Here is a 26,560-nt window from a genome sequence, read left to right as displayed (position 1 = left end):
ACGTTATGTTATGTTATGTTATGTTATGTTATGTTATGTTATGTTATGTTATGAGTAGAACTTTTCTACAAAAGATGAAAGCAAGCTGTGTCAAATTACTTACTTACTTACTGTACTTACTCACTTATTGTAGGAATGTGAGAAAAGATGGGATGGTACAGTTGGTTTTTCCTACAGTTAAATTATTTTTATACCAGATATGTGCACATTTGGTCGCTCACATCCACAGGCTGGGTGTCCAATTGAGAACTTGACTGGCTTCAATATGGACCCAAGTCCAAGGTTTTCTTGCTGGGTAGGTTCTAACAGTTGTGGGTTCAGCAAATCTTTTCCACTCTGAAACAAGATGTCAGGATGTCAGTGCAACCTCCTCGTGGCAGCTGATTACCAGGCTGTCAAGAGCCATATCGACTCAGCGCATCAATCTTCTCTCATTAGTGAATTTCTCGTTTGAAAAAGTGACACAATACAGTTGTCTGTCACAGCTGTCAAAGACAGATGATCTTTTTTTTGCTGACTTTTTAGGTGTATAAGTATAAAAACACAGTCACAGAAAACTGATTTCTCTCTGAAAAGTTTTTTCACTGCATGTGCTGGACATACAGGAGAATCGTTTTTTTCGAGAAAAAGAGACTTAGCTCTGAACTCCTCTGAAAGTTTTTGTTCCTAACCTTTTGTTCTTTTTGTGCCTAACCTTTTGTTCTTTTTGTGCCCAGGTCTGTCCAATCCCTCTGCTGTAACTTCTTGCTCAGCTTGCCCTTTTTGGTTTCCTTTTTGCTCCTCGAAATAGTTTTTGTTCTTATAAGTTGTTGGTTAAAAATATTTCACTCTTTCACTGTCACTTTTAGTTTGTTGCTAGTCAGCCCTTTTTCCCTACTAGTTTGGTCCCTTGAACATTGCTTTTTATATTTTGTTAGCCATGCACTAGTCCCGTGTCTCGGTGTTCAACATCATTTGGGTCATTAGACTAGCTCCTTTTTGTAACACTATATGCTTCATGCTGCACAGCAGCACAGGTCATGGGGTGTGTGGGGGACACAGAGTGGCTTTTGGGATGCCTCTCTGCCCACCTGGTGCTGATTCAGTGCTTTGCCCTCTGTCTTAACCCATCTCAAAGTTTTGCACATTGGTGACTTTATCTGTCTTCATTTATGTTGTCCACCCGCTAATACCATCTCTTTGAAAAATACATTCCTTTACTTTGTACTTTGTTCTTTAAAGGTTATTCATCTGGCCTTGGTCTCTCACTGCCAAAACATTTGATGTGACATTTTCACTGCTCAGAATTGCTGATCATGCTGTTGTCTAACATCCCTAAAAGTGGAATGCTGTGACAGAGGTGTTAATGGGCTGTTTATATTGTTAAGGCATCAGCATGCTTCAAAAGGTTTCATGTTAAGACAGTAAAATGTTTATACCTGTTCTTTAAAGCTACTCCCCTTATTGTACCCCTCCTTCTCTATCCAGGAAATCTGTCTTTTGCAATGAATCGCATATGCTGTATATATGAAAAACTTTCATATGGTCTCTCTTTTCAAAGGGATTCATGGTGTTGCAGTCAGTGGTATCAGCAAAAAGTGATGAATGTAGTCTTTTGAAAAAGCTGTTGTCTACGTTTGTCAGATTGTCTTAAATTTGTAAAAACTGATATAATCAGTAATTCTGTAATAATCATAATTCTCCACTTTATATGAAGAATACTGAGCTCTTAAGAGTGTTTCTTTGTGCAGCCAGAAGAGTAAATATCCTGTGTTTACTGACAATTGTAAAAGCATTTCTAAATTGGCTGGTTGAGGCACTATTTTATACTGACAATTACTATGAGTTGTCGGTTTCCTCCTGCTTGGAAGTCTGCCAGTGTAGACTCAAAGGACAATGCCAAGAGAGGACACTGGGGAGTTTTCTTTGGCATCCTTTGCAGAATCCAAATTCTTTTCATCATAGCCCTGCTGCTCACCTCCTCTGTCTTTCCTGTTTTCTTTTTTTATGATTCCTATTCAGAATCACTTGCAGATTTTGGTCATTTTCCCACCCTTTCTGCTCCTGAGTACCAGCCTTCAGATAAGCAATCTGCACTGTGGTGCATCAGACATTTGCTTTGCTCTTATCCTACTTTTTGACCCACATCTTCACGTGTTTTTAATATATATATTTTTAAATAATATCAATAAAAGCATATTCTATATTTGCATAGATTTGTCTTCACTGAAGTACTTTTTTTCTTTTATGCACAATATATAAGACCAAATAAATGAGATAAACATATTTTTGAGATGAATCAATGAAACAAAATACAAGTCATACCAGATAACAGATATACTGTATGTTTTGTAACAGTTTTTGGGTTACAAAACAATGTTGACATAAGATGGTGTGCTACAGTTATTGTGTTTAATTGTGTTTAAATTACTGGTATTAGTGGTTTTACACTGAATTGCCTAAATAGTGACTGAACATCTAAAAATGTCCAAAATGCACACTAAATATGAATAATGAACTGACATAGTTCTATTTAGTAAACCCTCTAGAGCACATGTGTCAAACTCAAGGCCCGCGGGCCACATCCGGCCCGGCGCATAATTATATACGGCCTGCAAGCTCATTTCATATAGATCTATTATTATTGTTACCAATGGCCCGCCAATATGAAGCGCTTATAACACACAAACTACAGGTCCCATAATGCAGCACAACTGTCGCCTTGCCTTAATATTGGCTGCCTGAGAACATTCCTGCCTCAATCTAGTCAAGCTAGTCAAGCTCTGTTGCCGTATACAACCGAGGCTGTTGATTTTGTTGGCCTAGCTTGCTCTTTTATGATTACTTTCAGTACAGCAACAACGTCTCTACTTGCACAGTTAGCGCACTGCTCCCTCCTGTCGGAAAGTGGCACATTCATCTGTGCTGCTCTGGGCTCGAAAGGATGATGTAACGGAGTGGGAAAACCGCAATGCATTGTGGGCTTTTCGGGCAACTGAAAAATGTGTTTACGCCGGCTGCTCGCATGATGCTGCTCTTGTGTTCTGTTGTTTTGTTTAAACAAGTTAAAACATGGTGTGAAAGAGCTGTGTCTTTAACTGCCACAATCGTTCACATGATCGTTTTGGGAAAACAAACCATCGGGTGAATGCTTTTTTCTCATTTCCTACGTGCACACACACCCAAGCACCTCGGATCTGTGAGCTAACGAGGAGACGCCGAATGGCCTGGGTAGCAGCCGTGAGACGCAATCACCCGATACATGTTCGTGTGTTCACGGTATTTTCAGACTGGTGTTGACAGGAGATTTTATTATATATACACACATATATATGTATATATACACTGCTCAAAAAAACACTTGAACAACTCAATGTAACTCCAAGTCAAACACACTCCTGTGAAATCAAACTGTCCAAGATGAGATCCTCAGACCCCTTGTGAGACCATATGCCGGTGAGGTTGGCCCTGGGTTCCTCCTAAAGCAAGACAATGCTAGACCTCATGTGGCTGGAGTGGATCAGCAGTTCCTGGAAGACAAAGGCACTGATGCAATGGACTGGCCTGCCCATTCCCCAGAACTGAATCCAATTGAGCACATCTGGGACATCATGTCTCGCTCCATCCACCAACGCCAGACTGTCCAAGAGTTGGATGCTTTAGTTCAGGTCTGGGAGGAGATCCCTCAGGAGACCATCCGCCACCTCATCAGGAGCATGCCCAGGCGTTGTAGGGAGGTCATACAGGCACGTGGAGGCCACACACACTACTGAGCCTCATTTTGACTTGTTTTAAGGACATTACATCAAAGTTGGATCAGCCTGTGGTGTGTTTTTCCACTTTAATTTTGAGCGTGACTCCAAATCCAGACCTCCATGGGTTAATAAATTTGATTTCCATTGATAATTTTGTGTGATTTTGTTGTCAGCACATTCAACTATGTAAAGAACAAAGTATTTAATAAGAATATTTCATTTGTTCAGATCTAGGATGTGTTATTTTAGTGTTCCCTTTATTTTTTTGAGCAGTGTATATACATACATACATATATTTATTTATTTATTTTGGAATGATATTCCTGTCTGTTTTTATTCTGTATGTTTAAAAATGTGTTCAAAGTTCACTTTAGACTTTCTAAGGTGTGCTTTGAGTTTTGGCCCCCTGTGCAACTGAGTTTGACACCCCTGCTCTAGAGCTAGATTGCATAAAAAATATGATTACCCCATTACCCACATTTCAAAACATGTAATTTAAAATTAAAGATTTTTACCGTGTTGAAAGACAATTCAGATTTGAGCTTCTTCCCATTTAAGTCTTTCAGTTGATGCACCTGATGTGGCCTTCACCATCCTGGTACACATTTCCTTTATTTTAAAATTCAGAGTAAAAGTGTTACACACAAGTAAACATGCCAATAAAATCACAAAGATTGACTCTTTAAAGGTGCTGCTGTTGAACACCTAATATTTGCAGTTGGCCTCAAAAACCTAATGCCTGTGCATCGCATTTTCTCTTCTCACTGTGTAATCATGGAATTACAATGCAAATGAATAAAAGAATCACCAAAATATGAGCACCGCTGGCTTCATGTGACAGCAGCAGGAGATGGCCTCCTCTCAGGCAGCTTCTACACAGTTAAGTACTGTGTTGAATTAGTCACAGTGGCAACTGTCAGCAGCCATGATGCATTTCCATAAAGCCACTGAAAGCTTTTGATTAATGTAATTGGCTTGGCTTCAGTCACTGCACTTTTATGAATTTATAATTGTATCAAGGGACAGCTGCTGTTTGCCCCATTCCTTAACCAGCCTTTATCATTCATATGGATGATTTAATGTATGCAGTTGTTTCTATAATGAGTTATTTAATGAGTTTTTTGTGGAATAAACAATAGATCATTGGGAGGTACAGCAAGTAAGATGGGCCTTGCATCAAAAGCCAAGAAAAAGAAAGAAAAAAACTTGTTTGACACGTTGAAATACACATTAACTTTGCTACTGAGATTTAAATGTGAGGACTGGTACAACGCTCATGACATAACAATAAACAGACAAAGCTAATGGGGCTGCTTTTTAGTTTAGTTTAGTTTAGCATTAAATCTAGAAATATAGCATTAAAACTAGAAATATTTTCAATAAATATATTATTTAAAAAGGGAATATTTGAGAAAAGCTTGTTTGGCTAACTTAAAGAGACATAGCCCAGCACGTAAACTACCCATAAAACCACATCATTTTTACACTTTGCAATTTGTACAGATTAAATAAATAATAGTTTTTTCTTTGAACAGAGATTGTGCAATGGATTTCACAATGAAGACTATTCTTTACACCAAGACGACAACTTGTGGATTCAACTGCAAATTCAAAACCAAAACACTGTCAGCAGGTTACAAAGCAAAACTAGAGATAGAAAGTTACAAAGCACCACGATCAGGACTTGACACTAACTTTTTGAGGCTCTTTTACTCAAGTGGCTCTATGTAGGGTTTTCATTATGACTTTTAATTTGTCTGACAGAGGAGAATAAATTTCTTTCCACCTTACCCTACAAAAAACTCCACTTGTCCCAGACAAGCCTTAATGTCGAGCCCTGCCACCGCGTTAATTACAGATGCTTCAGTGGTGTCACTGAGTGTGCAGCAGTTTGTCTTACTGACATTTAGCTCTCTTCTCTATCAGCCCTGCAATCTCTTCAGGGAATGTCCTCTGTCATTTGTCACTACTACGTACACTGAGCCAAAACTGCTGCCAGTAACTCAGTCGCTGTCAAACAACAAATTGCTTTTCTTAAGTGAACAGTAGCAGTGTGCCATTTGCCCATCGTAGCATGAAAATACACCTTTGTTGTGCATGTCTATAGAGATCAAGGGTGGGGCTGTAAATTGGTGGCTTGATTTTCAATGTGATCACTGGATTGGGATATTACATCTGGTGCCCATCTATTACTGTAGATTGGGAGACTCCTGGCATGGCAGGTCCAGGCTGATGCAGCTTTGGTAATGCTGATCTGTGTGTAAGTGATTAAATGACAGTAAATGTGATGTGGTGTATAGAATGTTGTGTGTCTCTTGTTCAATAGATGACAGGCTATAGCATAAAGACTGCCTCCTCCTGGCAGTGAGATGTAATTTTAAAATAAACAATGACCTGTGTTCTGCCTATTCTGAAATAATATATTTTTAAAAGCTTCAGGGGAAATGTAAATAAAGCCAGCGAATTTGAAAGATGATCTGATCAAAGCTATGTCGAAAACCATAGAGAGTAACATCAGCCTGGAAAGCAATGAACACTAAACAATGAACAAAACAATCAAGCAGAAGCGCCATGCACATTCACCATTTTATATTATATTATATTTCATTACTATTATTTTTTAGAATGCTTTAATGATCATTTTATATTGTGTGTCAAAGCACCATGCCCATTAACCAGATTTCTAATATCTGGATTTTATATATTTTTTATTTTATTGCTACTACTTTTTATAAAATGTGTTTCTGGGTGCTGACCATGGTTATCTGTACCAAATATTACAGCAATGCTTTCAATAATTGACAATACATTTTAGTAAAACAAAAAAATGTAAAGGTTGTGGTCCTTAAGATACATCGTCTGTAATCCATGAAAATTTTGTGCCAGTTCAAATAGCTGTCAAGAAATGACATGAAAAAAACAAAAATGTCAAAGTCAGGAGATCATGAAAGTCAGCAGTCACCATCTGGGTACGATGAACATCCGTACCAAATGTTAAAGCAATATGTACACTTATATGTACACGCAGCCTCTGCATTTAATTTAAAGTAAAGTTGGCTATACTGCAGCTTTTTCAGGTTATTAAGACTCGATTTGTTCACTCGCTCTATTTAGAGGGAAGGAAGCTCCATCATGTTACAGGTGATATACAATAAAAATATCAACTTCTGCTTGAGATATCAGCAAATCTAACTATATATTGTTGTCGGAAGAGGAAGTGTGTGTGTGTGTGTGAGAGAGAGAGAGAGAGAGAGTGGATAGTGCTGGTGGTGCTCCTAGCTTGTTATTATGTCTTCGATGTTCAAGACAGCGATGCTGATGACAGTGAAGTGAAATGATAGTCCTTCAGTTTGTCTCTGGAGAGACGCCTCCCGAGATCCAAGACTGCGCTCAGCTCTCCACCACCTGCCTCAGCTCTCACACGATCCAGTCACACGCTCACTTTACCACACACAGTGAGTGCATACAATCACTTACTCCAAGATATTAACTCACTTACTCCAGCTTTAATGCACAGACATTCTGAAAGATCTCACACACAGTTATGGATATAAATATACCATTCAGTGGGATCAATGCTATTATGATTCACTTGCAAGGGTCAAAGTACAACCACACAACCCTTTATTTATTACTTTAAGGTGAACTTGCACAACTGAGAGATAGTTTGTGTGACAGTAGTTGATTATAAATTTATATTTAAAAACAAGCGATTTGAACATGTTTGAACATGTTTGATCATGTTATTCAATGTGTTTGACCGTGTTGTTCAAGTCAAAAGTGTTCGTACCTGAAGTGAATGGCCACACTGGAGGACAGACAGAAAAGCAGGCCTGCATACAGAGGGTTATTGTTGAAATACAGAAATAATGACACATTATCAGACAGTCAGACATTTATAGTATTAAAGTCAGTTGTTGACACAAACAGTGTCACAAACAGCAAAGTGAAAAGCTAGAGAGACTCATCACTACACAACTGGCTGTGTCAAATTAATATCCAATGGTTTTGGAAATGTACACAATCCCCCTCAAGCTAGCATTGGAAAGATGTGTGTGTGTGTGTGTGTGTGTGTGTGTGTGTGTGTGTGTGTGTCACCATTATGGACTAAACACAATGCCTTGACAACAGAGGTGAGTCTAGTTTAGACATATCAAACAGTAAGACAGGTATCCAAACCATGTTACAATAATGTAATGATACTTGTGTAACAAATAATGCACACACTAAAGGGATTCAAAACAAAACAGATCCATCTTCTCTGTGACAATTGTGCAGCAGTCTTTTGCCTGTCTCTGTCAAGTCTGCCCCCTCTCTGACACCCTTCACTAAATGTGGAGGAGGGTGCTTGAGGAGGCTCACAATGTATTATCATGAGCTGCTGGGCTGCAGGTGCTACCCAGGAACTGATGGAGCACCTGAGGTGTGATAATCAGCCTCGATGAAACCTCCCCAGGCTCATATTCAATCCCCCTCCATCCCCCTCACGGGTTTTCCCAACACCTTTTTCTCTCTGTCGGTCTGTCTTCCCTCTGTCTCAATTCTTGTCCTTTGTCTCTCTCGGTCTCAAAGCTCTTTTTCTCTTCCCACAGTATTTCTAGACACTGTGGCTCTCTCCTCATCTCTGTTTAAAGCAAGTGGGCTTGAAGCTAAATGAGCTGCTGCTTGGCATAGCACACCCAGATAACTGACTGAACTGTCAGCAGTCGAGTTGTAGTGTGGGTAATGGAATTGCATCTATTGACAAATCTGTGGAGTACAATTTTAACATCAGCGTGTATTAGGGGAAGAGGGAAAATCACACCAAGTTCATGGATGCCCCCAGTGGTGTGGTTACTCACAACTTGATTTCATGATTTCAAATGTTGGTTAATTGTGATGTGAAGCCTGTGAGATACAACAGATAGGCAGCTTGAGTACACTGCATACTCTTCTTCAGAACTGCAGTGATATTTGCCCATCTATGACAAAGGTTATGTAGGCAATACTCCTATGGTAGCAAATTCACATCAGTCAACTATAAGTTGACAACAAGATCAAATGTTAGACTGACTTACTGAATAGACTTTCATGGTGAGAATATTATGCATGGCTGCCAGTCTCATACAATGACTGTGAGACTCACCTAATTAACACTTTTTATACATGCAAAATGACCATTCTCTCATTGTTAAGAACAAAGTTTTAAGAGATAAAGACACAAAAAGACTCACTCTCCATGCTCTGCACTGGGGACGGTGGGGATGGGGACACCTCACTCTGTCTTGTGATTTCCAATAAAAAGCTATTAGTATGCCATGCAAAACCATCCCCAGATACCCTGGTCAGATTTGGTCTAATGATATCATGGATGTAGCAGGTTGTAATTAGTGTGGCATAAAGCAGTGTAGGCAAATTAACACAAATAGTGGATGCTTACATTTTTTTATTATTATTTATTTACCTAGCCTACTTGTGCAATGCAAATGAAGCCATATTGTGCAGTGCATACCAACGTCAAGCTCAACTTGTGGGCCTGATTATTTCCTGAAAGCGTGGTGGGTGCAGCACAAACTGGTCAAGCTTTGTAGTGCTTCTTTGTAAATGCAAACGAGACAAATAAATAAACCTTCAATGGAGTGAATGATGAAAGGAATTTTTGCTATCTTTACTCGTTAACATTCTGGAAAATTTTAAGGTGGTCTGTTTGCTTGTATGTTAGTCAGTGCAGCAGTTGATGTTGTGAATCAGTCAACACACCTTAACTGTCAATATGACAAATTTGACCAGTGCTGGAAAAATCTATATCAATTTCAATTGGATTATATGAACTTTGTCTATTTTGTCCTCCCTTGGAGAAAAAAAGAGGCCTCGGGTCATTCCCGTGTTACAGCAGGACTACACGTATACTCTTCTTACCACAAAATACTTGAGTATTCAGTGCTTCTTTTAATCATGGTGCTGTCCTTAAGCCTTCAGTGGTCTGCTCACTCTTTTGCTGCATGCATGCTTCACCTGTATAACACTCCACCAGTGCCACCTCCACTCCAACATCCACTTCAATCTATGTTCTACGTGGGGGGAATTTATTATTATCCCTCCTGACCGCCTGATCCCTCCTGTGCTGAGGTTCCTTATGGGGAGTGATGAGATCAGATCCCGACACCACATATCAATTCTGTGCATATTCTACATTCACATAATAATTTGTTCCATATGAGTTGGTAAACTGAAATACATTGCCTATACAACTTATACTCACTGCATTGCAGAATAGACTGAAATTACTTTGACTGAATGTTCATTCTTTTTTATTTTTGAAAAACGTCTTTAGAGAACCAGTGTGTAGGATTTCGTCCTATCAACTGCAATCTACGGTGAGGCTGCAGATTGCAGCTAACTAAACACCCCTTGTCTGACCCTTCCTTATGGTTGGTTCTAAAAAATAAGAAAAATGTGAAATGTCTCCTCCGGAGTCAGTGTTTGGTTTGTCCCTTCTGGGCTAGTGTACACATGATGGTGCAACTTGTCAGCCTCTTGATCCATTTACTTTGTAGATATAAAACACTCATTCTAACATAATGAAAACATATTATTATACTATTATATTTCAGATGACCAGAGGATGGGTATATGTTTATTTTTTGCTAAACTATGGCTTTTAGCATGTATCTTGATCTAAAACAATTGCACATTGGGTTTTGTACTTGCTCTCCCCAAAATCCCCACCTACTGAGTAAAGTGTTTAATATGGAGTAAGGATAAAATGGCGAGAAGAGATGAAGAGAAGCACAGATGGTGCTACCTGGAGTGTCTGGCTCCTTTGACATACTTCAGACTTTGGCTTGCTAAATCTCTCTCTGCTGGTTTGGAAAATGACAGGAACCAGATGCAGGGGAGGGCAGAGCTTCCCAGAGGCTGACAGCAGACCTGATGATTATGACCTTTTGTTAAAAAAATCACACATCGGGGGTGGTTTTTCTCTTTCATATGATGGGATGTACTCCCTGATCCAGTGGTCACGGTAGGTTATTTCTGTATCATGTGTCTGCCCATCATTCTAGTCCTTAAAACCTGCAGTAAAAGGTCCGTCGGTGTGTCCTAATAAGCTGCTGGCTTTCAGCGGGCACATTTACAGTCGCAGGCTGCTCTGAACTCGGTTTTAGAGACTTTTCTGTCAGACAATAACACTAACATTGAATACTAAATAGCATGCTTCAGCTATTTTACTGCACATCACATCTGCAGCACTTTACTTTTTTTAACCATGCTGCCGCGTTAAAGATATTTGAAAGTGTTTTTGCCTTCACGAAGCAGGCGTTGGGTTTTGTTCATTTCAAAATCAATTCGACTCAACATGCTTTAAGATGTTTAATCCATCACAGTGAACATTAAGTGTGCTCTAACTTTTGGAAATGAACAAGAACCTCCCACCAGCAGCACTAAATCTCTGCTCTTGTCAAGGAAACAAAAAGGCATATTTACGAAATAAAGCTATTCCTTTAAAAACTGCACTATCATACGATGATAATTAAATAAATATGTGAATGCAAATTTTATTGTGATATTATTGTTAATTGTGATGGGTAACGTAACTTGATCAAGTTGAATTGAACAACATAATCATTTAATGTACAGAAGTGAATGAAGTGCTGGTAGGAGGATTTTGTGGGCGTTGGACAAAGCCTGGCTAGCTGTTTCCCTTTGTTTTTAGTCTTTATGCTAAGCTAAAGGTCTGCTGGCTCCCGCTTCATTTTTAGATTTCAAAATGGTATTGATCCTTTCATCGTACTCTCAGCAAGTAAGCAAAGTTTATTTTCCAGGTATTGTCTTTGTCCAGCTTCAAATATTCAAATTGTTATGCTGCTGGTGTAAAATACACATATACATATGATCACTGCATTGATAGATATAAGTACTGACTCATAACTAAAGTCAGCAGTCAGTGGAACAAGTTACTGTATACATTTTTCAATTATTACATTTTAACATTTTTAGAATTTTTTCCTTGAATTGCTGCGTTTTCTTTTCATTCATTTCATTAATTTCACTGCAAGTATAAGATCAAACCTAATTGTGTAGTCACATATACATGACAGGCAGTCTCTTAGTACTGAAAGTGACAGAAGACTCAGATCCATGAAGGCAGCACAGCTTTTTATTATGCATGCAGTGTGCTGTTTCTGAAGAACAGGACATGTTTTTATCTGACACTAGCAATACAGTCAGCTTCTGTGCTTTTTCACCTGTTTAAACACACACACACACACACCGAGCCTCCTGTTGTCCTCCTCTTCCTCTTCCTCCTCCTCCTCTTCCTCCCCCACTCTTATCTCTCATCTCATCTCTGCACATGCTTACTCACGGGTCACATTTCACAAAGACAAATAGTGAGCTGTGGCACATCTACAAAGTCAGTTGTTTTTTGGCCTTTTCCCTCTCTGAACATTACTGAAGCTGTGCAGCACTTTATGTGCCAGATGCTTGTTTCTTTCCCTTAGTCACAAGTGTTGTTTGATCTGAAGAAAAAACATGAAATCCCACACACTCACTTGTACACCTTTCACTGCATGAAATAAACACAAAGCACTCTACTGTATATCAATGCTGTGATGACTCTTTAATTTGTTAAAAATGATACCCCAGATATGGCAAGGAGCACAGATAAAAACACCCACTGTACAGTAAGAGTGACTCCACAAATGGCAGGTAACAGAGGAGGTACCAGATACATAATCACCACAGAGCAGGACTTGCACTGAAGAGATACACAAAGTTAACTTCTTTTTTTCTTTTCAAATAGCAAAAGCATGATTAAAAATGGAGAACAAAAGCCATTTAAAATACTATCTGAAACTAATTGTTTTTCAGGATTAAGTAATCATGATAGAAACAAGGAAAACATCAATACAGAATAGAAGTCAGACTGGCATACGTGGCTGTGTCTGAAAGTGACCAATAGCAATTTTATCTTATCATATCCATGAACAGTACGATCACATGTTGCACCATATCAGTTAGCTCTATATTCCTGCACGATGGACTTCAAATGAAATGCTGAGGTTGAAGTGCTGACTTTCAGCTTTAAGTTTATTTGAGGGATTAAAAACTCTTGGGAGAGCAGTAGGAATTGTTGTCGCTGTACCCTTGGGACATACGCATTTAAAGGGCTACAAGCTCTACATGGTTGGCTGAACGTGAATGTAATCACCCTCAGATTAAAGCTGAGAGTCAGCATTTTCTGGGATAAGCCTGTTAGATGGTATATTTTTCTTACTGTCCACAAATCCTGAGAAGACCAAAATCAACAATGCAGCAATCTTTCTTTCAATACTTTCTGACTGCCCTAACAAGTCTGGGGTGCTCAGTCAGCCGTGAGCCAATTCGTTCCGGCTGAAGATGTAAATCTTTAAATTATGATTTAAAAAAGAAAGAAATTCACAGCTGGACGCCAAGTTAAAGTCCTGTTAGTCAAACAGGAGTAAATAGTCTCTTTGTTGGGGACTATTTTGCAGCAGATTAACACACTCTTGGCGAGTTACTGAATGTTTGCTGGGGCAGGACATGTATGTGGCATTACTTGAAGATAAATTACAGTTTGTGTGTTCATTGTAATAAAGGAACATGTCACCCAGAACAATGACTTTTTGATTTATGGAATATATTTAGCCTGGGTCTACACCTCTGAATCACCAACCACATCTCTGGTTTGTTCAGCAATTCAAACAGCTCTGAGGTTTCCATCTTATGGAGTCTTAGTTAGCAGGATTAAAAATATGGATGTCATCATCATAGTAAGCCTGCAGGCGCTGGGGCTGTGATTTTAGCATAGTAGAGTGCACACTGACCGCTGACCACTCGCCTCTCTCTCTCTCTCTCTCTCTCTCTCTCTCTCTCTCTCTCTCTCTCTCTCTCTCTCTCTCTCTCTCTTTCAACCCAACCGGTCAAGGCAGATGGCCGCCCATCTTAAGCCGGGGTCTGGTCCGAGGTTTCTGCCTTCTAAAAGGCAGTTTTCCCTCTCCATTGTCGCTAAGTGCTTGCTCAAGGGGGAATGTTGGGTTCTCTACATTACAATTTAATTAAAGAGTTTGGTCTGAGATAACTTTTGTTGTGAATTGGCGCAATATAAATAAACTGAATTGAATTGAATTGAAATTTACTGTAAAAATACTTAGTCCTGTGCATCTGTAAACAACACAGATCCAGAATGACAATAATTTGGTGTGTTATGTTTCTCATTCACAGCTGTTAATGAGATGGACGCAACAGTAAAGGTTTTTGTAAGTGGAGTTACAGAGATGACACCTTTTAAATCAGCAATTTCTTCCTGAAAGCTTCTGTGTCAACTGAAGATGACACCCATGGAACTGATAAATCACTATGACTGCTTGGACAAAGAATTCCCCCTCCTAATTATTTCAAATGGAATGCATATGATAACAGAGCAAAAACAAAGCTGTGTGGATATTTATTTGAACATATATGCAGACACTGACCCTGAATCTTCTGACTGGCAAACATAAATGCCACGAAAGCTGACACAGGCCAAATCCAATATGGCACTGCACTCAGGCTGCAAACTGATGAATGTTGATACAAATAGACACATTAGAGTAGAGACTCAGTCTACAGTGAGCAAAATTTCCCTTATGTGGCAAGGTAAGTTAAAGCAGTGTTGCTTAGTTTTCAGACACAGCCAGTATCATGGTGAGGGAGAGGTACTGTGTGAGCATTTGCCTCTTCATGGCACAGAGTCAGCATCTTTCCCCAGAGAGTCCAATCTCTTTCTGTCCCGGGATACACAGTCCCATGTGCTGTAATATGTGCAGTACGTCTCTTCCATGGATTCAATTTAATTTCACAACACAACACAGTTACAGACATTTCTAGTATATCATGGTTCAAGGTGAGTTCTCTTTTTAGCTCATCATTAAAATATCACATTCAAAAGTACAGCAGATTCACAATATAGATCACTGAAAGAGTTGGCATTTGTGCAAGATGAGGAAAACCAGGGAGTAAGACGTTAGTACGTAGTTGTCTTCATGAAGCAATGATACTGAACCTAACTGTAACAACTCACATCTTTATATTGGTTACATATTGCAGAGGCTGTTCTTTACTGTTTTTTAGTTAGTTTATAGTTGCTGTGGTTTTCACCCAACCAAGAGATTTTCTGCGTATATACCGACACACACATCATTTACTTTGGATGATGCATCATCCATGTACACATTCTTATAAATTACATATATTTTTCTCAATGAAGTCCGTTGTGAGTGATGTATCAGTGAATGTAAGGACATTGAACAACTAGATAGCTAGCCGTGTGGCACTCTCAGAACCACTTAGGTTATTGTGCAGATAAGTGCTCCAGTCTTCACGCAAACACACACAAACACACAGAGACACATGAGCATGTGCGCGCACACACACACACGTGCCTGTGTATGCTTCTGCGTGTGCTCGAATGGTTGCCCCCTCCACTTCTCTGCTGTAATTAACATGATTGGAGAGCGAGGGATAGATAGAAACACAGGAAGAGATGTTGCTGATGAGGCTATTCACCCCGCTGTGTAGCCTGCCTGGCGCCTCGCCTCAGCAACAAGCTGGCATCTTTTGTCTCCATCGCTACAGCTCTCGTCAGTGACGGCTGTGAGTTTGTGCGTGCGTTAGAGGGGCATAGAGAAGGAGAGAGCCTGCCGTACGCTCATTTAAGGAGCACTCATTGAACAAAGTTGATTACACATTCATTAAAGCCCCAGCCTCTTGTTCACCTGCTCCACTTGACCTGTCCAAATGATGTTTGAATGAGCATTTTGGACACACAGTTATCCCTTTCTGGGATAATGCTTTCTGGTTACGGTTAGGATACTGTGGTAAAATTAAAAAGAAATAAATAAAAAGATTCTGAGATGAGACAATGGATATTTGAAGTGTACATTGACCCCACCTCTACATTTGCTCTGACTGGTTCAGACAGCTGTTGCTACATTTTAATGTATTCCCTGGATTAGAGATGAGTAACATTAGAATTTTATCAGTACTCTCATTGATATTACTCTCCATAATTTGGTGCCAAACATAAAGACATGACATGAAAAGATGATAAAGATTCAACAGTTAAAGTGGGGAAGGGCTGTGTGTGTCTCCCTGCAGTTATAAAATATTAATACCTACAAGCAGCACAAAATGAGTTATGTTTGCTTGTTAGCATAGCTAACCTGGTGGGTGAACTTAGGCTAGGCTATGGTTAGTTTGTATTGTGCAAGCTATTGGCTACCAAGCATAAACCAACTGGACTCCACTATTGTGAAGGGCTGTAAATCATCAACAGCAAATGTGTCAACAGCCCTTCGATATTCTGCTGTTTTTTTTTTCTGTGTCATTTTCTCTCACCAAGTGATGGGGAATGGGTTGGACTTCAGTGTCTGACTTTTACTAAGTTATCCACTAACAAAGATATGGCTAAAGTAGATACTAGGGGTCTAAAACCAATGCTAACCATGTCCTGAGTTAATGCCTACAATCTTGTTTTTATAACAGTAAGTATTTCCTTGACTTGATGAGGTTGAGACAGTGGCAATTTTTTCTGTCCCATCAGCATCAGAGCCAGCTGCACTGAGGATGAAACAGTAGATGCAAAGAGCACGATGCACTGCGTCACATTCAAGAATGTTTTATTGTAAGCGTTTCAATGAAGCTGCTCTTTACGCACTACCGAACTACCTTTTTGCATGTATTACGTTTGGCTGCATTTTTATTAAATCTAGCAAAGGAAGCCCGCAATTTTAAATATTTTGGTCTGTAAACTGCAGAGCACAAAATGTGACTTGGAACATCAAACTTTATCAGTTAGGAATTTTAAAATATCGGTTATATTAGAATTAATTAATGTTACATAAATACTGATAGCAGCACTATCCAAGAAACGTAACAGTATTTAAGTAAGGAACCAGTATCATTTTAGTACCTGTTGCCGATACTGATCCCTAGTCTCAATATGTTATCTAACATTAAGCCTGTCATTTGTCACTATAATTAAATCTGACAGGACATCAATACAGCCCTGAATACCTACAAACATAAACCTAATTCTAACTTGTCTTTGTTACTGACTGTTCATTATTGGAACAGTTCTAGGAACCTGTTGAGCTAAGTAACATCTGCACATTTCATCCCCCCCTAAAAGGGTTCTCAAGATTAATCAAAGAGGTCAACAGATGATGAGCAAGGTAGAAAATGAAAAATCTTCAACACAGAATTGATTTTTTGTTACCTTCTCTATTCTCAGTTTTGTTTTCTTTCATCACAAGTTTTACCTCTTAAGAATAATTATTCAGCACAAGGGTCATGACACAACAGGTCACACAAGGACAGCAGTTTTTATTAGGGGTTCATGAGTGTCACCAATTAGTCACCACCAGTCAATCATAGCCAGACCCCAGCAGGGCTGAGCTCCAACTGCAGTCATTTCCACTGGCTGTGACCCCAGCATGAGTGAGGGCTTGGGCTGAGTGCTGAAACAAAAATGACATGAATTCAAAGCAGCTGGTGTGTATGAGGTAAAAGCTTTGAGACATTGTAGCAGTCGCGTAAACCTAATGGTTTAAGTAAGCTCTGCAGTGAATGTAGGAGCATTCATTTCATGACTGACTGCTGCTGAGGCTGTCACTGTGACAAGCTGTGGTTGCAGCTTTGATTACTACATAGACTATTCACATGGCTATAGACACGGGCGTTGCTGGGATATAGCAATGGTACTAGCTGTTGTTACAGTAATGATATACTGATGCAGTGAACTGAAATGGTTGTTTGGTTCTGTTGATCCTCATAAGGAAACACAGCCACAAACAAACTAACTAACTAATTTGTACTATTGTACACTTACTGTATATGAGCTAATTTGCTTGCAGGAGTACATGCAGACATTGAACATTTCCCCTATCCAGCCCACTGACTTCAAACCATCACATCAGTGCAGGAGCATCAAGGGTGCAGGTCTCGTTCGTACTGTAATCAGATAACTATGTTGTAATGATATCAACCGTAATGCTCTCGTTCTCTGCTGGCTCACTCACTCACTTTTTGGCTCTGTGGTTGAAATGTCATACTCAGAACGTCTGCTGTCTTTTCTATTCTCCGTCAAGCACGCATTTAGTATTTAAGCTATCATTTTAGACTGATTTTCATATTTCAATGCCTCAGCTCTTAAGGCAAAAACAAGTGAAAACAGTATGACTAGTTAGAAGACTGTGTGTCACTGCTGCTTGGAGAAGCTACGACTTTGTTTTCTCAGCGATTTTAAACTGAATTGGACATTTGACTGGATTATGATTGTCTGACAAAAGTTCTAAAAAACATTTAAATCAGCTCTCTATGAATAATGGGATCCTATGTTGCCAGGGCACCATCATGCAAATGTGATCAAACTAGATGATGTCTGACTTTTCAAGTGTTAACCTTAAACTTACTTAGTAGTCAAATTTGAATGGCTGATGATTGTTGCTTGATTCCTCATTTGTATTTCATTATACAGAAAAATACTTCAGATTTGAGGCTTTGGGGCTTAAGGCTACCAACATTATTCATACAAATCTGCTCTCTGTCATTTTGCTGACACTTTAACAGACATTTTTCAGAGCTGTACTGGACTCTGAGACAACTGTTGAGCACAGCATAACACCATACATACTCTATTGAGTTAGAGCAGACACTTTGACATGTACCATATACTGTTACACAAAAATAAGTCATCTCGCTAGAGGGCTTCTTGCTAGCACTTTAGCATATACAAGTATTGTGTTCATCTCAAGACATCAAGATCATCAAGGCCATTAAATCATTAAATACGGATGAGAAGTGAAACATTGTTTTGCACAATGCACATGACTGCATACCTTTTGCAGTGTTCTAAAATCCATATCAGGCCATTCAGTTTTCCAACTGTGCATCAGTTGGAAAACTGGTAAAGCTGGGAAGCAGTATGAGACCAGATTGTATTTATCAGGTTTTTACTCTCAGGTTGTGACCGGTCATACATTAGCGGACAATAGAAAACGTCACAGAAAGCTGTACATGATGGAAATTTGTTATAAATATTAGTTTAATATTAAAATAATAGTTAAATATTAAAATAAATTTTCAACAGTTTGCTCTTACTAGCATCTTACATGTTGTTGATCACAGAGTGGCACTACTGCATTAAAAGCAAGACTTATGATTATTTGTTTTTCTTTTTAGACAGGAGGAGTTGGTTCAGTTCGGCCTTCAGACCCTGTCCGTGTGTTGAGGCAGAAGTCGATAAAAACATGAGCACATGTGGATCTGCCCAGAGCAGCATCTAAGATTCCTTCCATCCATGCATCCTTTTTCTATACTGCTTTTGCATCTGGGTCCCGGAGGGGACTGGAGCCTATCCCAGCTGACAACGACAAGACACACACAGACACACATTCTCACACTCACACCCAGGGGCAATGTAGAAGAGCCAATTAACCTAATGTGCATGTTTTTGGTATTGTGGGAGGAAGCCGGAGTACCCGGAGAAAACCCACGCAGGCACAGGGAGAACATGCAAACTCCACACAGAAGGGCTCAGACTCGAACCTGAAACCTTCTTGCTTTGAGGTGACAGCGTCAACTACCGCACCAAGATTTCAACTTGGATGTGCCAGTAGGCTATTGTAAGTTGCTTTAGAGACACATAGATACAAGAGTAAACAGCTAAGATGAAAAAGTGGAATGTCAGCGCCGTTGATGATCATTTTTGAAATGCTGTCTCCAACATCTGTCGTATGCCCCTCATTTTGCGCCATGTTCGTACTTCACTGTTAGTTATGCTTCCATGTCACCTAGACAAAGTTTTGTTAGCTTTGTACTTGGTGTATACAGCGATATATTACTGAAAGTCACTGTGATTCCAATACAGTCATGTTGCATCACATCTGCTCCTCGGTTTCATGTCTGCTGACACTGGAATTTGTAACAACAGCTTTTGTGTGATGAGAATAAACCAGGAGTCATGAGGGGGGCACCATTGGTTGTGTCTGTGTGTGAATGTGAAATAGGATGATGGGTGTCAACAGGTGATTACTCTTTGTACGCACACTGCAAAAAATATAAATTTTATACATGATTTAACCAAAGACTGACTTATATTTTTTACAAGATACATCTGATAATTTGACTTCCAAAGCCTTTCAATGACTGCAATATTTTTCTTTAGACTTAAATACTTCACTAAGCCTTGTCAAAATTGTGTCCTCTTTCTTGCTTTGTGTGTGTCCTGAGTTTGTTCTGCAAATATGTTAATAATGAGGAGTTAACCAGTCAGTACACCCCAGGATATTTGTAGGAACACATTCTGGCTTTGAACCATTAATTCAACTTCCTTTGAGAAATTATCCAAAAAAAAGAGGAAAAAAAACAACAACAATGTATGAAATCTTCCAAATGAAACTTAAAATTTGATTATTATGATATGAAGTGAATTGCTGAGACGAATAAACTTACTTGCCACTGCAGAACTGACAGTTCAGCAAAGAATACTGCGAGACAGTTATTACCTGGTTTTCTTTTAAAGCCCAGACCAAGCTTGTCATTTCATTTGTGTGTGTATGTGTGTGCTTACCACTGTGGGGGGTTAAGACAATTTGTCCCAGTGGGCTTCCGTAGCCCCTGTTACCTAACCTTCCTCTTCCTGAACCCCAGCAGAGTGTCTCTGCTCCTCTTGCCCTTTTACAGACATTATGCTACGCAGCAAGGCACATCACTGCACATTAGTGAACTACAGCTAACAGGATGCCTGTACACATTCTAGGCTGCAATGTCTATGAAGCCCTTTAAACCTGATATTAACATGCATCTTTCATGACTGGATTACATTTGGATGACGCGACAGCATATAAAATGCTGATATTTTAAAGTATAAGTACAAATACCAAGAAAATACACACAAATGAAACAAGCAACAAGAAATGTAAGCGTGTACTGAAGGTACATAGGTTTAGTGTTAAATGTAATCCAGCCAAATCGCATTAAGACAGAGAGAGAGTGCATGTTATCTGCCAGGTGGAAGGGAAGAGCAGCTAATGAGAATTACATAAATATTTCACAGTTTGAAAGTGGTGCCTTGCATTCAGATCATGATCCAATGTCATGTGTCTGAGAAAGGTGGAGCTGAGGGAACAGCTATTACTGTAAAACTGCACTGATTCTATGGAAAACTGGAAGGTTTCATCTGCTTTGCATTGCAGATCAATTTCTAAGCTACACATTAGTGTTATTTGAGTTTAGGAAAGACTACCTAAGGGACTGAGGCCTCATACTGGGCAATTTGGATTTTAGTTTTCACTTGAGGTTTCCTATTGCCTCTTCAGCATTTCAAGCACCTTCTAAGTTTCAGAGAAGACGCCCCCAGCTGTTGAATTCAATGTTTAGCCAAATGAAAACTGAACTAGACACTGTCTGTTTTTCAGGAGATTGGCAGAAATTTTCAGCCAGACCTGCAGGGAATCTGTAAAGCGTTCCTTCAGCCAGACAGGCACTCATCTTGTGCATTGGATTGCTCCTGCTCAGGGAGATAGAGTTGGCATTCTGATCAGCTCACGCACACATGCACAAGCATGCACACACTAACACATACAATGTTGAGAGTTTATGCTTTGTTGTTTTTCTTTTCTCCATCACCTCTTCTGGGAAAGCCTTTCAGCTGAAACCACACATCTGCCTGTGTTTTCAACATTTATCTTCTGGGGGAGGGTTTCTGTGAAAACCAGGTTTTCTCCACTAATGGAGGGGAGAGTTTTCTAAAATCCTGAGGTCTTCGAGCACTGTCTCTTCACAGAGAACACCACTGTTAAAATAAAGAGCTGCTGTGTTCACAGCATGCTGGTCTCATGTTATAACACTGCTCCAAAATAGACTGTGTGAAGTCACACAGATTGTGTGATTGCGGAAGTGTGAACATTCATTCTGCACTGAATTTTGGTGTGACAAGTGAACGCTGTGAAGATTAGAGGCGCTACCGTCTGTTTCAGTTTGGCTTTTGAACTGGAAATTGCTCATGTCATTGAAGCACTCATCATCACTTCATGGCACCAAGCAAACCTTTCTAACAGAAGCTGATCATTAACTGTGAATGACATGAGCACTTTGTACAAGGGCATTGCGAGTAAAGACAGCGCTCAGTGACCAGGGACTTTGTCTCACTTGCAAATTACCTAACATGACATTCCATTGAGCACACTGGAAATGTATTCATCAAAAGCTCAGCCACGGCTACTGACAGATAAACTCACACATTCACGCTGTACTTTTGCAGGAATACACACAGGCAAAAGCAGCTATGTGAACAGTCAACTCACTCTCTCTCCCTGCTGTCCAGCAAAACGCTACCTGTGCTTGAGTTCTATTCCTGCAGGTTGTTACTGGAGTAGAAGCTGGATGTCTCTGATACTGTTTTGGAGACACTTCGGGATGATGACCCATTTGAGGTGAGATCCAGGGAGGAGCTATGTGGTCTTGCTCCAACTGCAGCACCACCAGGCCCAGGACCTGCTATCACCTTGACCTTGGGCTGCTCCATGTCATCCCCAACCTGGAGAACAGTAGACACGGTAGTCTCCATTCGGCTGGCCTTGTAAACGCTTGTCTGGGTCTGAAGGTAGCGAGTGGACTTGAGTTCCAAGCCTTCGTAAGAGCCTCGAGGGACACAGGGGCAGAAGTGGAAGGCTTGTTTAAAACCAGCTCGAAACCTGGGTAAGAAAAAGCATTGACTAATTTTATTGAGACTAATATTATTGAGTTTGGTTCATGTACACATTTCAGAACTGGCTGATTCACACACAGGGGCTGAGAATAAATAGTCTCATAGAAGAAACATAGAAGTCTTTTAGTCTCTTCTATGGATTTTGACAGTTGCAACATTCCTCCATGGTTCTTTTTGTTTGCCAGAAATTAACCTTATAGGATGCAACAGTATCTACAGCATCGACAGTTTTAGAGTTGTAATTATATGCAAGATCATTGACACAGTTTGATGAATGAATTGCCCATGGACTTGCCACAAAGCCGCAACCCGCAGGCACAACAAATGAAGCCAACATAGAAGAAAAAAACTGCCCTTATTTGAATGGTCACTTGAGGTTGGTTTCAAAAGCAAGTGAATTACAATAAGACCCCATCTTAATATACTCAGCTTTACTGGAGAAATAATCATCTTTACAGCATATAATCAAAAATGGACTTAGTCTCTATAGCTGATATCCCCATCAGGCCAACAAAGTAAAAGAGTGTAATGAAGCAAAATTCAACAGGGGACGACCACATTCAAACAACACAGAGGCAGGGGATGCAGAGTGGAATCACTCAGTTCATGACACCCCAGAACTGTACTCTTATCAGATTCTACTGCGTCTACATCATCATCTTGCCATTATCTCATATACACAAGTTGACAACTTTGAGGATGTAGCCATGGAATATTAATACTACATGCTGTATGTGACATGTGACTACTGACCCTTACTGAAAGAATAATTTCAGCTCTACTTCATGCTTGACAGGTGTTAATATTAGATGCTTTAAAAATGATTTGAAATGTAGAAATGATAAAAACCACAGATGGAAGAGATGACAGAAATAAGAACTGTGCACATGAGATGAACTCAACTGAATGGAAACACCTGACCTCAGCACATGCACACACACACACACACACACACACACACACACACACACACACACTGTGGAAAAGAAAATGTCACTCACTGAGAGCAGGAGAGAGATGAGATGAGGCTGATGGACAATAAGAGGACACACATTTGAATTTAAATTGGCTGAGCTGATAGAGAGACAAAAGCTGACTAATATCCTGTACAGAAGCCTCAGCTTACTGCAGTCAAACCTTCATATTTTCAGTTATTGGGCTTAATGAAGTTCAGAGGCAAAAACACCCAAGTGTGAAATCTAATTTCTCTGAGTGCACAAAGACAATTAACAGGTGGCCACAATGGAAAATGGGAGATGACTGATGAAAGACAACAAGCAGAGTTGACCATCTGTCTTTATTTTGAATTTGTAGATTCACTGACATTTTTCTTGACAGGCACAATACTAATAACACCACAGTTGAGTAAACTGTTGACGTTCACAGTGGGATTCAGCCAGTTTCAGAGAAGGGTTTAGAAGTTTAAAGGTTTTTCTAACTTGTGTGTTTGTGTGTGTGTGTCTGTGTGTGTGTGTGTGTCATTGGTTTTTATTCTGCTGGACAACATAATTGATGTTAAACAAGAAAGTACTTTTCCCACTTCCAAAAAAAGTCTTTCTTTTGCTATTGTCTTTTGTGATATTTTAAATGAGGATAAAATCATCCATGTGTGGGCTACATTTCAACTGTAATGAACAAATAAGGAGATGCTTCATTTCATGAAGTTATAAATAATGAAATAAAACACAGTACAAAAGGAGTAAATTAATCAGTAATGCTATTTCTGAAATGATTTACGGCCAATTATAGGTCCAAGTTTAAACTGAAACTTAGTTCTCTCTGCAATTCAGGTGAATACTTTAAAAAAATTGAGTAAATTTAAGTCAAGTCAAGTCAAGTCAACTTTATTTGTATAGCCCATTTTTACAAGCAGTTTGTCTCAAAGGGCTTAACATAACATCAGCAACATCCTCTGCCCTTCGACCCTCACATCGACTAAGGAAAAACTCCCAGAAAAACCTTTAACAGGAAAAAATGGAAGAAACCTCAGGGTGAGCAACAGAGGAGGGATCCCTCACCCAGGACGGGTGTTAAGTAATGTTAAGTAATACATCAATCTCTCTCTCTCTCTCTCTCTCTGTGTGTGTGTGTGTGTGTGTGTGTGTGTGTCTAAGTGCTGACTAACCTGTCGTTGAGGCAGCAGTAGATGATGGGATTGTACATGGTGGAGCTCATGGCCAGCCACATGATGGCCAGGTAAACCTGTTGGATGAACCTTTCTTCAAACATTTCAGGAAAGAATTGGTGCAGCAGGAAGTAGACATGGAAGGGCAGCCAGCAGATGGCAAATGTACACACCACCACAATCATCATCTTCACCACCTGTTGGACACACAACAGCATGTTTTTGCCAGACATCTCAGTACAATGAGCCAGTGAAAGTATACAATTATACTTAAGTATAATTAATAATACAGTATTTGGGAGGTTACATGTACAACCTGCCCATTTCCATCAATCACAATAATGTGACAGCAGGTACAGCTTATTTTTGTTTTATTTTGATGATGAGCCATGATGTACTGCATGGATTGTCTCCTTTGGGGATTAAGCAACAACAAGCTTTTCTGACTAAACAAGAAGCAACAAATCAGTCAGTCAAGAAAAAGGTTGGCGGCTTTGAACTTTCTATCTGCTAAGTTGGAATTCTAATGCACATGTTCCATCGTTAGTGCTGTGAAGAACAGACAGTGCTCACTGACAATCAGTTGAAAACAATGTAAATGGACAGGTGTAACAGATCTGTGAGATAGCCTCATTACAGTGGGAAAACTAACATGATCAAGGAATTTCTTACAATCAGAGAGAGTATAATGATTGAGAGCATAAAAAAAGAAAAAAGAAAGAAGATAGAATTACCACCTTGCAGTTGTATGCCTCCCTGCACCAGTCAAGTTGCAGTTTACATCCATGTCTGTCCAGACTCATATAACATATGGAGTGATTGATAGAGAGCTTGGTCATACTGTGCAATAATCACATGAAACTCAACATCATCAATTCCATTGAGCTTGCAGTGGAATACAATGCTTTAAATACGGATGTTGCTGCAAAGAAGCTTCAAATCCTAAAACATGGCTGCTTCACAGACGTGATCAATCCGGCGGCACAGAAGATCTATACAGTCAGCACTGTTTCAAGGCGGACAGAAAAAATTATGACTTCGCAGTGAAGTTGACCTTTGACCTTTTAAACATAAAATGTCATCACTCCATCATTTTATCCTATTAGACATTTGTGCATCTTGTCTTATCATCAGGTGGCTGAAAAGTGAGAAAGTAAGCTGAAAAACCACCCAAGAAGGGCAAATGAAAGAGGAAAGGACTGGGATTCAGCTTCATGGTGCTATCATAATTTCATAACTGGAGGAAGAAGACAGGCAGATCTGTACACTGCTACCACATCCTGTTCAGGGTTGCAGTATACAAATGAACATGTGGAAGAATCTTATTACAGTAACTGGTAATCCAAAATCAATGGGCAGCTAATCTAAAATGCAGGTTACCTTGCGTTTGGCAGTCAGCTGTTCCTTATAGCGGTCTGAAGAGTCTCCAGGGATCTCACTGGCCCACAGGGTCAGTCCCACAACCAGATAAGCACAACCCATCACCAGCAGAGGAAGGAAGTAGAGCAGGATGGTCACACACACAAAGTACCTACAACATGACACATAACCCATATGACAAATCACATGACAAACCATATAAATTGAATGTTTTTTAAAAGAAGCACAGAGAAATTCAAGTTGAGTCTGTAGAAAGAGGACTGAGGCTTACTCAACAATCTGACTGGCCATTCCTGAAGATCAGTTACCACTTATTTCTTGACAAAAATGTAAAATAAATGAACAATTTTAGAAGATTGACATTGACATTTAGAAGACAAATTAGTGGGTGTTCAACTCAATCACAGAAGGTCATCATGAAAATAAAAATAATTCCAAATAAGCAGGGGCTTAGCCAGAAGCCATCTACTTCCTCATGCTTTACAAAAGTGAAGCCAAAATATTTCAGATATAAGCTCTACCATTTTGTACCATTTTCAGCAATGAGGCCATGGAGCAGCGCAATTGAGT

At 39.6% G+C, this 26,560-nt stretch overlaps 1 protein-coding gene and 1 long non-coding RNA gene across 2 annotated transcripts in view; both read right to left on the bottom strand.

The window, feature by feature from the left end:
• The window catches only part of LOC124057782, a 1,110,263-nt gene that overhangs the window by 895,644 nt on the left and 188,059 nt on the right, over positions 1–26,560 (bottom strand). The gene's annotated exons all lie outside the window — the stretch shown is intronic.
• Positions 19,205–26,560, bottom strand: part of tacr1a (tachykinin receptor 1a) — a 37,795-nt gene continuing 30,439 nt past the window's right edge. The window contains exons 3-5 of the mRNA XM_046386289.1: positions 25,991–26,141; positions 24,611–24,807; positions 19,205–22,471 (exon numbers count right to left, since the gene is read on the bottom strand). Of these exons, the coding sequence (XP_046242245.1) occupies positions 22,126–22,471; positions 24,611–24,807; positions 25,991–26,141 (694 nt within the window). The 3' untranslated portion in view covers positions 19,205–22,125. The remainder of the gene's footprint in view (positions 22,472–24,610; positions 24,808–25,990; positions 26,142–26,560) is intronic.

Source organism: Scatophagus argus, chromosome 4 (genome assembly GCF_020382885.2).
Source record: "Scatophagus argus isolate fScaArg1 chromosome 4, fScaArg1.pri, whole genome shotgun sequence".
In the NCBI taxonomy this organism is placed as follows: Eukaryota; Metazoa; Chordata; class Actinopteri; family Scatophagidae; genus Scatophagus; species Scatophagus argus.
This window is presented reverse-complemented; position numbering and strand designations above follow the sequence as displayed.